We start from the raw sequence: 15,520 nt of genomic DNA on the forward strand, positions 1-15,520 counted from the left end.
TTGTAAAGAATGCTGCTATGAACATTGGGTGCATGTAGCTTTTCTAATTAGAGTTTTCTCTGGATATAGGTCTAGGAGTGGGATCACAGGATCATATGGTAACCCTGTTTTTATTAGTCTTTTAAGGAACCTCCATACTGTTCTCCATTATGGCTGCCCCAAATTACATTCCCACCAACAGTGTAGGAGGGTTCCTCTTTCTCCACATCCTTTCCAGCATTTATTGTTGGTAGATATTTTATTTTATTTTATTTTTATTTTTATTTTATTTATTTTGTCTTTTCTAGGGCCGCATCTGTGGCATATGGAGGTTCCCAGGCCAGGGGTTGAATCGGAGCTGAAGCTGCTGGCCTATGCCATAGCCACAGTGACTCGGGATCCCAGCCACGTCTGCAACCTACACCACAGCTCACGGCAACGCTGGATCCTTAACCCACCGAGCAAGGCCAGGGATCTAACACGCAACCTCTTGATTCCTGGTCAGATTTGTTAACCATTGAGCCACGACAGGAACTCCAGTTGTTGGTAGACATTTTAATAATGGCCGTTCTGACTGCTATGAGGTGATACCTCATTGTAGTTTTGATTTGCATTTCTCTAATAATTAGTGATATTGAGCATCTTTTGCCATCTGTATGTCTTCTTTAGAGAAATGACTATTTAGGTCTTCTACCCCTTTCTGATTGTTTTGTTTTCCTCTAGTAGTTTTAAGGTATCTGATCTTACATTTAGGCCTTTGATCCATTTTGGGTTTATTTTTGTATATGGTATTAGAGAGTGGTCTAATTTCTTTCTCTTACATGTAGCTGTCCAATTTTCTCATCACTGCTTATTGAAGAGACAGTTTTTTTTTTTTTTTTTTTGTCTTTTGTGTTGTTGTTGTTGTTGCTATTTCTTGGGCCGCTCCCGCGGCATCTGGAGGTTCCCAGGCTAGGGGTCGAATCGGAGCTGTAGCCACCGGCCTACGCCAGAGCCACAGCAACGCGGGATCCGAGCCACGTCTGCAACCTACACCACAGCTCACGGCAACGCCGGATCATTAACCCACTGAGCAAGGGCAGGGACCGAACCCGCAACCTCATGGTTCCTAGTCGGATTCGTTAACCACTGCGCCACGACGGGAACTCCTGAAGAGACAGTTTTTTTCTCCATTATATATTCTTGTCTCCTTTGTCATAGACTGATTGACCATACTTCTGGGCTTTCTATCCTATTACATTAATCTGTATGCCTGCTTTTGTGCACATACCACCATACTGATTTGATTACCATAGCTTTATAGCGTCTGAAATCAGGAAGCATGATCCCTCCAGCTCCATTTTTCTTTCTCAGGATTGGCTATTTGGGGTCTTTTGTGTTTCCATTCAAATTTAAAAATTTTTTGTTCTAGGGAGTTCCTGTTGTGGCTCAGTGGTAACAAAACCAACTAGTAACCATGAAGATGCAGATTCGATCTCTGGCCTCACTCAGTGCGTTAAGGATCTGGTGTTGCTGTGAGCTGTGGTATAGGTTGCAGATGTGGCACAGACCTGGCATTGCTGTGGCTGTGGCATAGGCCAGCAGCTGCAGCTCCAATTCGACCCCTAGCCTGGGAACTTTCATATGCCATGGGTGTGCCCCCCAAAAAAGTTTTTTTTCTAGTTCTGTAAAAAATACCATTGGTAATTTAATAGAGATTGTATTGAATCTGTAGATTGCCTTGGGTAGTATGGTCATTTAACAGTATTAATTCTTCCATTCCAAGAATATAGTATATCTTTCCATCAGTATTGTGTTCAATTTCTTTCCTAAGTGTCTTATAGTTTTTAAGCATAGGTCTTTTGCCTCCTTAGGAAGGTTTATTCCTAGGTATTTTATTCATTTTGATGTGATGATAAATGAGATCATTTCCTTGGTTTCCCTTTCTTGTATTTTGTTGTTAGTGCATAGAAATACAATGGATTTCTGTATATTAATATATATAGCAATTTTATCAAATTCATTGATGAGCTCTAGTAGTTTTCTGATAGCATCTATGATTTTCTATGTATAGCATCATGTCATCTGTAAACAATGACAGTTTTACTTGTCTTCCAATTTGGATTTCTTTAATTTATTTTTCCTCTCTAATTTTTGTTACTAAGACTTCCAAAACTATGTTGAATAAAAGTGGCTAGAGTGGGCATCTGTCTTGTTCCTGATCTTAGAGGAAATGCTTTCAGCTTTTCACCATTGAGTGTGATGCTAACTGTGGATTTATCATAAATGGCCTTTTATGCTGAGGTATGTTCCCTCTGTGCCCACTTTTTGAAGAGTTTTGTTTTTTTTTTTTGTTTTTTTTTTTTTTTACCACAAATGGATGTTGAGTTTTATCAAAAGCTTTTTTTTCTGCGTCTATTGAGATATTCACATGTTTTTTATTCTTCAGTTTATTAATGTGGTGTATTACATTGATTGATTTGCAGATATTTTAAAATCCTTGCATCCCTGGGATAAATTCCAGTTGATTACGGTATATGATCCTTTTAATATCTTGTTAGATTCCATTTGCTAGTTCTTTGTTGAGGAGTTTTGCATCTATGTTCATTAGTGATATTTGCCTATAACTTTCCTTTTTGTAATAGCTTTGTTTCAGGATGATATCTTGGTATCAGGGTGATAGTGGCCTCATAGAATGAGTTTGGGGAGTATTCTTTGGCTTAAGCTAAGTAAGAGAATGAGCTCTGTGATGAAAGATTCTAAAAAGAAAAGGGAAGAGAAGCTGGGAGTGAACTTTGAGGACAACCCAAGTGTAGATGATAAAAATAGGAATGGGAACCTGTAAAAAGTGATTGAAAGGGAGCGTTTGAAATGTAGAAAGGGGAATGGAATTTCTTGAGCAGTATTCATTATAGCAGCAAACCATTAAGATGATGAGAATGAAGAAAGAATGATGGCCTGAGAACTAGACCTGAGTTCTAATTTCTACCCTTCCATTCACTAGCTATTAGGCATGGGGCTAACAAGCTGGCCCTAAGTACTATATTTGTAAAATAAGTAATAGATGATTTCTATAGTCCTTTCTGCCTCTGAAATGTGATGTTTATGTGTTTTAATAAATAAAATATTGGTGACCTTGAAGAAACTGTTTTAATAGAGTGTAAAATCCCAATTGTAGAATGCTAGGGAGATTTCTTTGGTATGCCATGATACATACTATATCAAAATGAGAGAAATCTTACTGTACAAGAGAGGTTACATAACAGCAATCAGATGCTTGGAATATTTTTTGACTCCTCCTTAATGCCTTGTAAACAGAGTAAACTACATGAATGTTTTTCTTCTAGTTATATTTAATGATTTGGTTCAACTAAGTGAAACATGAGATGTTTCATGTTTTATTTGTTGCTTTCCTTAAAGAGAGAAATGTTTGTATTGGGGATTTATTTTGAAGTAAAATAGCTTTATTTAGAATGAAGACTCTAGTTGATTCAGTATGGGTTTGCATTTGAGAATCAGTAGACTGACAAAATTGTTAGCTTAAGACTACTGTATATCCCACCTAGGAGCACACCTCTAGGTCGTTGTAAGAGATAAATAGAGCCTTTCTGGGGTACCCATAATCCCATTGTGGTATATGCACCTGCATAAAATGTAAATCCCATCATTTTTCTTAGGGTGCTCCTTGAGATTGTGAGCTACTGATTTTATGGATTTGGAGACATGAGGTCCAATGTGGAAGCTTTCTGCCACCTAAAAGCCTGTGGTTCTAGGCCTACTTTAGATTTCGAGCTCCTTAAAAATTATGTAAAATATAATGTTCCCACTGTGGCGCAGTGGATTAATGATCTGGTTTGTCTCTGTAGCATTGATGGTTTGATCCCTGGCCTCAGAACTTCTAGAATGCTGCAGGTGCGACCAAAAAAGGGAAACAAATTATGTGAAAATATTTAATGTTTGTATTATTTAGTTAGAATAGTTTAAAAGACTACTCAGAGCTGAGAATGAGCTAACCTTTGTCTCCCTCCGTCTTTGGGTTATAGGTTTTGTCATAAATGCATCCTCAGACTCATGGTAGGAACCTGCAGTTTTTTTCAAGTAGTGAGCCAGGTCTTTATTTATTCTAGAGTCATGGACCTGTGACTGAATTATGATTGAGGAAATGTTCCCATCTATCTTAGGAGTCAAGTGGGAAAATGGGCAATAAGGAGAAAGGAGCATACCTCTTTCCACTTGACCATCATACTACTAAAATCTGCTCGTGTGTCTGTCACATTAGGCAGGTGTGCTGTGGACCTGGAACCCCTGTGTGTGAAGGCTTGCTTCTGTGCACTGCGAGTGGAGCTGCCCTTCCCTAGCTCCACTAAGGATGACTTCATTCTCTAGTTCCCTCTTTGTTAGTGCCACCTTCAATCCCACTTTACCAGTAGCCTGATTTCTAATTGCTTACCATTCAAAGACCCTTAAAGTTGAAAGAAGCTTTTCTCTTGGTGGGGTTTTTTTACTTAATAGGAAGAAAAAAAAAAAAAAAAAAAAAAAGCACAGTGCCAGCTTGCCTGTGGGTAGTGTTCTTCACAAGGTTGCAGCTAGCATTTGGTTTCCATTTATCATTTTCGGTTGCCCATGTGGTCATGCTTGTCTTTATACTGTGTGTAGTAAATTTTGTTTCTCCTGTGATTGGTCATTTTCTGTTAGGAGATCATGGCAGAATGGTATTCAGAAATTATGAACACAGAACAAACACAACATGTATTACATTTTAGCATTTGCCTATTGCAGTGCATCCTTGTCAGTGATATCTCCCAAGGTAGGCTTGTAGCATTTTGCCCACTTCAGAAATGAGATTTATAAATATTAAATACTTTTTAATAAACCAATAGAAATACTGCCTGGTGGGCTATAAATTGATATCATTAGTTTTGAAGAATATTTAGTCGTCAGAAATCATTTACCACTTAAAACTATAGCTTTGGGAAGAAAAAAGCCATTTACCTCTTAAGACTATAGCTTTGGGGCTGATGTTAAGAAGAGCTCATATAATACAGAATATGCCAATATAGTTCAGACATAGTTTAGATGGGCTTTTGAATAATGAATAAAATATCTAAGCTGGAAGACAGGAAAGAAATTGATTTTTTAAATTTACTGGGCATTTTATAAAATCATGATTTCTTATATCTACTGATTTGCCCTGCTTAAAGGTAATCCAAAATAGGATACTTGGGAGTAAACATATTATCTTGAAATCGTGATTTTTTACTTATGTAACTTTTAGGGGAACATATTCAGTGTATGTAGTGAGTTATAGTGAGTCACAACTCTACTACTTTATTTTTATAGAATAAGGAGTGAATATTTGTTATAGCCTGTGTCCACATATTTATCCATATATAAAATCTGCTGGCTTTACCTGCAAATTAATAAAACAAACATTTATTTTAAGATTAAATGAGTGGCAAGCAGGTACAGGAAGTGGTAATGTTGATGGTACAAAATGCGTTTGCAGAGTTATGCAGGAACCCAATCATGAAGGGACCTTTGTAGTCAATGTATTGTTTTTCTACTGCTACTGTAGCTAATTCCCATAAACTGAGTGGCTTAAAACAGTTTCTGCTTATTAATGTTACAGTTTCTGTGTGTCAAAAGTGAGGGTACAGGATGGCTTAACTGTGTTTTCTGCTTAGGGTCTCAAAAGGCCAAAATCAAGTGGTCAGCAGGGCCATGTTCCTTATTGGAGGCTCTGGAGAAGAATCACCTTGCAGGCTCATTCAGGATGGTGGCAAAATTCTGTTCCTTCTTATGCTTTTCAAGTATCCCTCCTTATCTTCAAGCCAGCAGTAGTATGTTAGTCCATCTCTCTGAAGTCCTCTTCTACTGCTAGCTAGAAGAGTTTCCCTGCTTTCAGGGGCTCCTAGGATTAGATTAGACCCATCCAGTTAATCTCCCTATCTTAAGATGAACTGTGCCATATACCATGATATAATCTTGAGAATAACACCAGTGGATTGAGATAATTGGTTTAGCTGAAATTCTGCCCACCGTAGTCATATTAAAGAATTGGGTCTTTGTTGTAATGAGTTTTATGTGATTTTAAGTAGAGGAGTCACGTGGTCAAATTTGTGTTGTAGAACAATTGCTTTGGCTATAATACAGACAAGGGTTCTTTGGGGGCCCCCCCAAAAGTCATGGGAAACCATTTGAAGGAGTATCATTTGAGATTCAGTTACAGATAACAGAAGCTACACTAGTTATTTTAAGAAAGGGCTTTAATACAGTGAATGAGGTGCTTGCAAAATATTTAGAAGTGTTGCCTCCCTAAGATTACCTCTAGAGTGGTACCACAGAACTAGCCTACCAAGGGCACATCTCCCTCTGCTCCCATTAGCTAAGCAGAGACTCAAAAAGTCGCTGTCCCTGGTGCTGGACCACACCACCATCGCTATGATCTGAGATGAGCAAGCTGCTACCAGGGGTGTTGACTCTAGGAACACGCTGGTAATTTGGAAGCCTCTACCCGAGGTGTTCCCTCCCCGTGTCTGTTTCATCCACTAGCAGAAAGTGAATGTGACTGATAGAAGTTAAATGTGATAAATGGAGCTTTCCCCTATGTAGTGCCGAAAGCATTCTAGAAGGTTGGAACAAATACTGAGGAAACTCATCCAGCTTATGCATCCAAATAAAGCTTTATCAGTCCAGGATATTAATGATAGTAGCTTGACTGTATAAGACAAGTGGACAAGAGAGATGCAGGTAGATTTATGAAATATTTAGAAATGGAATTAATAGGTCATGGCAGTTGATTTGAGTGGGAGAAGTGGAGAGGAGTGATGGAAAGGAATCAGGGTGACTCTTCATTTTATGGCTGGGATAATTAGATAGTTTCTGGTGCCCCCTTTACTGGATTCGAAAGATTAGATGAGAAGATGGTTGGGTAGTGGCAATGAATTATTTCTAGACATGCTGATTTTGAGAAAAGTGAAAGACTTTAGCTTGTCCTAATTTATACGTCATTGTAGATAGACTTGACCAGTCTATCTACTAGCAAATAGACTAGTTTCTGCACATTGATAACAATTTTGTATACAAATATGCTTATGCTTGAGATAAATTTAGTTGATATAGTGTCAAGAGTAAGTAAGTCTAGGGTTATAGAATTATTATTTAAGTTTTAGTTTTATGTTTAAATAGATTCAGAGTTTACCACTAGTTCTTTAATTCCATTGTTGAGTAATGTTTTTCTTTTTTCAGAAAGACTCATGGGTACCCTATTCCCTACATTTTTGTTTCAGAATATTTGCTTGTTAAATTTATTTCTGAAAACAAAACAAAACAAAACAAAAAAAAACAACCACCAAACTTGGTAAGGTATAATATTTCTGGGTCATGCTTTCAAATTTATTTGGTTGATAATGTGTTGTTTTGCTCCTCAATTTCTCTCACTGGTGCCGAAATCTCCCATTTCATCTCATTCTGTTTATCATTTGCCTTTGAGCTCTTGTTTTATTATATTCATGCAGTTATTAATTTCTAGGCCTTAGATGAGTCGAAGGGCATTTTCTTTTCATTCAGTTATGTTTTCTTTCGGATCGAGTTCTACCTCTGCAGACCTGTTCCTTTCTTTTATTCCTCTTGCTGTGGTATGTCCTTAGTTGCCACTTTGTCTTCTCTTCTTGCTTGCGCTGAAAAGTGGGCACCTCTCTCTAGATAGTCTCTTTTCTGAAACAGTACAAGTAAACTCCCTGACCTCTGCACCATTGTTTCTTTTGTTCCTCCTGGGCAGAGTTGGAGAGCCTGGGCTATTACAATTCTGTCTACTTTTCTGCAGTCTGAAGGGAAAACATCTCTAGACCTGGGTTCAGCTTTTATTTGACCCCTGGTTCTGCTGTCTTTTCCAAGGTTTTTTTTTTTTTTTTTTTTAAGGTTATAACCTAGTTTCACTTACTCGAAGCCATATTCGGGGACTGGGTGCAGCAAAGATAACCCTTGGACTTTGAATCCTTTTTTCAGTTCGAAGCCCTGGAGAATTTCAAGTCCTGGTGGTTTTGTTTTTTGTTTGTGTGGGTGGTCTTGTTTGCCATTGCTGAGACCCTGGCATCCCCGTAGTGGGATGTCGATTCTGATAATCCCTGAGATGTTTCCTCAGCCTTCCTCCCAGCCAACTCCTTACGCCCTTGGCCCATTTGCTATAAGTTGGGAAGTATTGGTCAAGACATTCAGGATTTTGTTTCCTTACCTTCTTTCGCCACGATGGCTTCTGGGAGTTGAGTTAGGATCTCACAGAACCGCATAGTACAAGCTTTTGGTTCCTTTTCAAAGGTTCTGGCAATAAAGTTGTTCCCTCTTTTCCTGTGTCAGTGCTGCTGGTAATATTTTACCCTTCTTAAAAAATTGCTATCTGGGGTTCAAGTCTTGGGAGAAGATTCTGTGATCTGTTTCATCCTATCACCACCTTTCCCAAGAAGTTCTTCCTAAATTGATTTCAATCATACATTTTCTAAGAGGAGGGGCCGCGTGTTCCAGTAACGTAAGTTCCAGACAGCAGGGATATAATGTTAATGCTTTTTATTTGTCTGCGAACTTAGAATTTACAAAGTGCTTACTCATCTGTTATTTTATGTAATTCTTATGACTGTCCTATGAGATAGGAAGGGCAGACTACTGTCCCAAACTTGCTAGTAAGGGATCGGAGATCTTAAAGGATTGAGTGAGTTGCTGAGTCATACAGATTATTCTAAGATGGATTCAAGATTGTGAAGTCAGATCTTCTGACTACAAGCCCAGTGCTATTTTACCATATCTTCTGCTCCTCTTTTTTTTTTTTTTTTTTTTCTTTTTTCTCTTGGGCCATATCTGCTGCATGCCGAAGTTTCTGGGCCAGGGATCGAATCCCCTCCACTGCAATGGCCCAAGCCACAACCTGCTACTCTTCTTGATGGAAATGACTACCTCTACCTGTGACCACAAACGTCTTCCTACATCTTCAGTGTTCCTGCCAACCTTATTATTATAACACTGATGAAACTGAGTTAAAGCCAAAAGTAGGATGGGGGATGTGGAGGAGTTATTTACAACCACTGTATCCTGATCCTGAATTAACCTCAGTGTGTCTTGTTTATAGTAAAGCTAATATCAGACTTCATCAGCATTTTTCCCTCTCTGGTTGGAGGGAAACCCCTCAGCTTTCTCAACAAAATCAGACCTAGGTCCTCCAAGGCTGGCAGTGGAGACAAGATTTTCCACATGGGATACCTGTCCTCATGGGCCCTACTCTCACCTCTGTCATCCACTTTCCTCTTGGTGTTTGGCTCTTTAATCCTGCCTTGATCAAGGAACTTGTGTTCCTCACTTACCACTCTTTTACAAGAATATATTCTATATACTCTTCCACAAACTCCTTTGTATTACAGTCAACTAGACTGGGCTGGAACATTCACACAAAGCATCACTGAAAATGCTGTTAAAAGTTAACGTACAACTGGATGCTTTTGTTTGCAAGTTCTGGCTTTTCCAGGTATCAGAAACTGCTGGCCTACATTCATGTTCCCATCTGTTACCAAGAACTGTGAGCTTAGATATCTGCCCTCCTTGATGATGACACCCAGGAAAGCAAGTTGTACAGAGTGGTTAGACTTCTCTCTATAACCTTTATAGTGTCTCCTTCTCCAGGTTCTCCTTGCCTCTCTAAGCCTGTTCATACACAAGGCTTTTAGCAGCAGGCATGACGGCCATCTTTAGGAGAATCTCTTCCCCTGTCCACAAGGATGTGGACAACCATATAAGATCGCAGATGCTACAATAGTCACCCAAGAGGTACTTAGGGAAGTAGATAGAATATTGGACAAAAGTTGAGAGTAACAGTGTATTTACCTATAGTGCTGAAGAAGTCAATAGTTATGCACCAGTGGCTTAAGCTGTCACTGTTTTGTGTTTTGTTTTGTTTTGTTTTTTTTAATCCTTCTAGGTATCACGAGCTAATCACAAAATATGGGAAGTTGGAGCCTTTGGCAGAAGTGGACCTGAGACCCCAGAGCAGTGCGAAAGTAGAAGTCCACTATAACGACCAGGTGGAAGAAATGAGCATTCGTCTGGACCAAACAGTTGCAGAACTAAAGAAGCAATTAAAAGCTCTAGTGCAATTACCCACTAGCAACATGCTTCTCTACTATTTTGACCATGAAGCACCCTTTGGCCCAGAGGAAATGAAGTACAGCTCCCGGGCCTTGCATTCTTTTGGCATTAGGGATGGAGACAAAATTTTTGTGGAATCCAAGACGAAATAACCTCTGCCAGCCTTGTGAGAACACACACAGTAGGACTTGCAGGGCCTTTGTTCCCATGAGGTTTTCTTCAGGAGGGAGAAGCTTGGTTTGGTTTGGTTTGGTTTGGTTTGGTTTGTTTGTTTTCTTTAGATTTCAGGGGGGTTTTGTATATTTCCCCCTAGAATGGGTAGGGGGCTGTTTTCGGTATTTTCTACCACAGATTTCTTCGGCTCCGCCACCAGAATTGACCACATCTTCTGTCCCCGTGCCCTCCCTCACGAGAGATGACTAAGCAACCACCGGCTTCTTACTGTGTCCACTGGAATCTGCCTACCACTTGGTCATCATGACCACTTAGGTGTACGTGTGACAATGGCATGAGCACTATATCCTCCCAAGAAGGGTATCTTGCACTTGAATCAGGAAACAAGGAGTCTTTCCAGGAAGAGCCAGCATTCTCTCTCCCAGTTCCTCCTTTTTCCCTCCCTCTCTCTCCTTTCCTTCTTTGGTCCAGTTTTTCATTTTGACTGGTGTCTGTACATGTTTACCTAATGGTTTTATTCTGTCCATAATTAACTTCTTATTTCTCAACTTGGGTAATTTTTTTCCCTTCATTTCTCTGTTTTGAAATAATTTAATGTGTTCTGAACCTTTGTCAACCTGATTCTGATCTCAGGTACTCAGTTAGAACTAGTAGCTCTGTTAGGGTCTGGAAGAAGGGCCGATGAAGTGTTCAGACTCCGGGAAAACTGGCTCTTCTGGAAGCCCAGGCACAGCAGTCTGATCCCTTTGTATGTAACAATCTCAATTTTAATGTTCCTCACACAATATATCAACCATTACTGACATGAGATACGTCCAGTTCTTTGCTTTTGGCTTTTTGAATGTGTTTCTTCATATCTATCTATCTTTTTCATTACTTTAAAACTGTTGGGAATGGAGGCCTAACTTTATGAAGAATCCAATAGTGTGATGGATATACATGCCAGGAGAGCTAAGCGTTAGCTAGTAAACTATCTGGAGTGTGTGCGAGGGAGTCCAGTGGGGGGAGTGTGGGAGAAAGTATTGTGACTCTCCTGCCTGTCAGTGTTGGAAGCCTTTGCTCTTGCACTTTGGGTTAGAAGTGGGAAATTTTAGTCAAAGTGAGCTTTGACTCCAGTTCTTCCCTGGGACTTTGCAATGTCATCACTGAACAATTCTTTTTGTTTTGCATTTCAGTTTAGTTGCCCCTACAGAAGAACAACTCTGACTAATCTATGAGTAAAGTCTAATTGTCAAAACTTCAGATTTGCCTCCAAGTCATGTTTTTGGGTTTTTTTGTTTTGTTTTGTTTTGTTTTGTTTTCCAGAAACCTATATAAACACTTTCCTTTAAAAGGTAGTCCTTATCTGCTCTGAAATCTTTTAAATTATTCTTCTAGTCCTTTGTCAATCAATGTAATCTCCTTCTTTAATGTATGTCTTTCTGGATCCACCGTGTTTACAGATGGGAGACTTGAGAAAGACTTAGTGCAACTGGGGCAGAAAATGTGCGCATGAAGTATTTTTCAAAGAATGTAATTGTTACCTGCTTGTGTTTGACCTTTTGACCTTTGTTATATGATTCCGTCCCTCCTACAGCTTCTTTCATTTCTTATGAAATTTTTAGATGACTCTTGTAAACGCTTCACAGATGCGGAGTTGTGTTTATTATCGCTGCTCTTTAAATTGTCCTGTGCCCTGAGAGCAGATGATTATTCTCTTAATGCACTTCAGGTTCAGTATCTGTAAAGCCTTTGACCCAGGCCTCCGAGTCAAATCTACATTGACTGTAACACTGAAGGTGAAAACCAAAGGGTTTAAGGAAGATGAATGAGGCCTGTTCTTCTGCTGCAGACTTTGTCTTTCAAAATCACAAAAATGAGCAATGGAGAGCCAGGCTGGGTATAGACAAGAATAATTATTTTGCAATCACATTTTCCTGACAGATTTTTGGAAGTGGGGAAAAAAGTGTGGCAACAGTGTCATGAAGATGAAAACTGTGGGTGTTCTGTGTACGTGCGCATGTGCAGATGAGTCTGAGAGAAGAAAAAGTGTCATTGAGCCCGTTGCTTTTGTCAGCCTGGAAAACAGATGCACTGTTATTTTTTTGAGGTTGTGTGACCCCTGACTGTCCCACAGCAGAAAGCAGAGCGAACACTTGTGTTACACTTTCTTCACCAGTGGAGTGGTCACAATTACTAAGATATTTTATATACGACAAAGTTTTATGAAATGCTTTTTTACTATTAAGAGACCCGTCCCTTCTGTTATTACAGGACACAGTGTCCGTCAACTGCAGGCATAATTCTTCAGTTACATAGTCGCACGTCAGGGGAACTTCTCATTTAATTCAGTGGACGTGGGTATTTAAGCCATTGTAATTGATGGTTTTACTCATTGCTGGATAATTTTTGATTGAGACCAGATCTAATGCAATTACCCCTCTTTTAGAGATACAGAACACAAGTAAATGAGAAAAGCTACTTGAGCATGTGTACACATAGATTTATTTCAGTGGCTGAGTAAAGATGCTGCTTTTGAAATAAAATTGGTGCTGTGTAGACACTTGTAACCAAATTATTTTTATAATAAGCCAAAAAGAAGGAGAGGAGAGACCATGGACTTTTGAGTCTACAAGTTATGCATAATTGATTGTAGCTTATCTCTATGTTCATACTGACTTCATCCAGACTGAGCGAGAGCGTATTGTTGACATTGATGAGGTAAAAGTCTGTCATAGCTGGTATTACAGATAAGCTGCTACAGGCACAGTGTATAGAACATCTCTTTTCTAAAATAGAATTTCTCTTCGGTTATGAAAAACGAAAGGAGTAATAAAAGAACGCCAAGTCAAAACCAAGGCATTCTTTTCACGTGGACATGTAGCTGCTGAAGCCACAGTGGAAATCAGTTTTTGAATTTGATTTGTTGAAATAGTCCAGATTGCTTTAAGGAAAAAAAAAAAAGTTCAGGGTCATATGTCTTCTTTTATTATTGATAGTTTCTGTTGTTTCTACACCCTATTGCCATCATGGCCACAAAATATATAAGAAAGCAGCAGATCTTATATATAACCCTTGTTCTTTTAAGACCTTTGGGTGAAAAGAAGCCCAAAACATGAGCTGTGTGTAACAGAGCCGAATGTTATGATGCTAGGTTTTAAAAGTTTGTTTATTTAAGACAAGAAGTTCCGTTCTAACCAGATGTTTCAGCGACGTTGCCAAATCAGCAGTGTGGTGAACAGGCGACACTTGTCACACCATTTGAGGCTCAGCCTCCACCAGTGCAGGTGTGAGGGTGGCTTGTTCCATGGGAGGTGCTAAGCTCCAGGGTAAACAGACTGCAGAATGGTAGATTGTCTTCAGCAGTGTCATTTCTGTTTATGAATATGATTTTCCCCTCATTTCATGTTAGATTGAAAATGCAAACAAACTGCTTTCAAGAACACCCAGACGCTTGTCTGTGTTACGGGGTGTGTTGTAAACACGAATTTTCATAGGTGCTTCCTTCAAATATACGTCCATTGTGGTGATGAAGAGGTACTGGACTCTCTCAGGCTCTTTCCTTGCCAGTTGTCTCCTGCAGTTAATGGAAATATATATTTTATTTTAGAATATAATTTAAACATGAAGGTCTATTCTTTGCACTTTTTATTAATATATATATAGAGATAATCTTTAAAAAAAATTAAAAATTCAAGTCCACTTTCTCTTTGTGTTGTGATTTTTTTTTTCCTGGTGTTGTGGGATCAAGATACATGTCCATTTTTGTATAGCAAAAAATTGACAAGAGTGCTCTGGGTGAATCCCCTGAGGAACTGGCCTAAGCTGGTAAGAGTTTGACTACTTTAACAAACTTAGTTGGAATTTTGCCACAGTTAGAAATTAAAACTGCAAAACAAAGATTCAGAGGAAATAAAGCATTTGTGTTAGTAAAGTTTTATACTTCTAACATGTTCTTTTAAGGATAAAAACCTACCTTTGAGATATTTGTCGTCTCCTTTTTTAGGTAAGAATCTCATTTTGATGAATTAAATATTTGAGACACTCAAGCAGACACTTCTTTCCTTTGAAGAATAATAATATTCTATAAGAATTACTGTTTTGAACACTTAAACCATATCTGCTTATCAATAATTTCTTGGCAATCTGTTATGAATTAACCTTGTACCAAGAATTAACGTCTAAGAAGTATGCTTTGTTTCTGTATTTAGAAGACAGGATTTATTAACTTCTTTCTCAATTCTTCAGAAGTGCGTAAGTGGAGTTCCTCTTGTGGTTCAGTGGGTTACGAACCCAACTAGTATCCATGAGGATGTGGGTTTGATCCCTGGCTTCATTCCGTGGCTTAAGGATCTGGCGTTGCCTCAAGCTGCGGCATAGGTCACCTGTGCAGCTGGGATCCATCATTACTGCAGCTACAGCTCCAATTTGACCCCTAACCTGGGAACCTCCATTGTGCCCCAGGTGCAGCCCTAAAAAGACAAAAAAAAAAAAAAAGTGTTTAAGTATCGTGATCTGTTTACATTTAAGAATATTTCTACCTCTTATTCAGATTTCAAAAGAATTAGCATTTTAACCTCTGTGCTAAGTTCTATTTAGTACTTATTATGAACTTCTCTGAGTTCCTGCAAAGTAGACATTTGTCAATACCAATTGGACTGAAAAATTCTATAACTTTCACTAGTTATTAGAATGCATATAAAATAAGGCTAACCTTTGAAGTCACATTTCTCTTTCCAGCTCTTCTCTGGAAAAGAAGTTACCCGTGTTCTCCAACTTAAGACTTGAGGATTCAAATTTAGCCACATAACCTTAAAAACATATAGAGGTCATGATAGATATTAACATAAGTCAACTACTTTTAAGTTTTAAATGTAACTAAGATGTAGGAATTGAGTTAATCCATGAAAGGAATAGCATACCATATTATATCTGCTTAAAGTGAATTTCTGAATCCTTCAAAAATTTGAGAGTTAACACTAAAAATGTCTAGCTCTTTTTTTTTTTTTTCTTGTCTTTTTGGGGCCGCACCCACGGCCTATGAAAGTTCCTAGGCTAGGGGTCGAATTGGAGCTATAGCCGCTGGCCTATGCCACAGCTCATAGCAACACTGGATCCTTAACCCACCGAGCAAGGCCGGGGATTGAACCTGCATCCTCATGGATACCAGTCGGGTTCGTTACCACTGAGCCACAATGGGAACTCCCACTTTTTTGTATTTTTAAACATATATACTGATCTATGAAAATGTTCAAATAGATGTGTTTGACTAGATATGTGA

General features: G+C 38.8%; 1 protein-coding gene across 17 annotated transcripts in view; it reads left to right on the top strand.

Moving 5' to 3' along the window:
• The window catches only part of LOC100523684 (tubulin-specific chaperone cofactor E-like protein), a 165,490-nt gene that overhangs the window by 65,790 nt on the left and 84,180 nt on the right, over positions 1–15,520 (top strand). Inside the window, exon 9 of one of the 17 annotated variants that reach the window (XM_021063007.1) lies at positions 9,920–13,940. The exons of 15 other annotated variants lie outside the window; for them this stretch is intronic. In XM_021063007.1, the coding sequence (XP_020918666.1) occupies positions 9,920–10,238 (319 nt within the window). In that variant the 3' untranslated portion in view covers positions 10,239–13,940. Of the gene's footprint in view, positions 1–9,919; positions 13,941–15,520 lie in introns of those variants that run through there. One more of the 17 variants, XM_021063008.1, reaches the window with a different exon arrangement.

This window comes from Sus scrofa, chromosome 9 (assembly GCF_000003025.6).
Source record: "Sus scrofa isolate TJ Tabasco breed Duroc chromosome 9, Sscrofa11.1, whole genome shotgun sequence".
NCBI lineage: Eukaryota > Metazoa > Chordata > Mammalia > Artiodactyla > Suidae > Sus > Sus scrofa.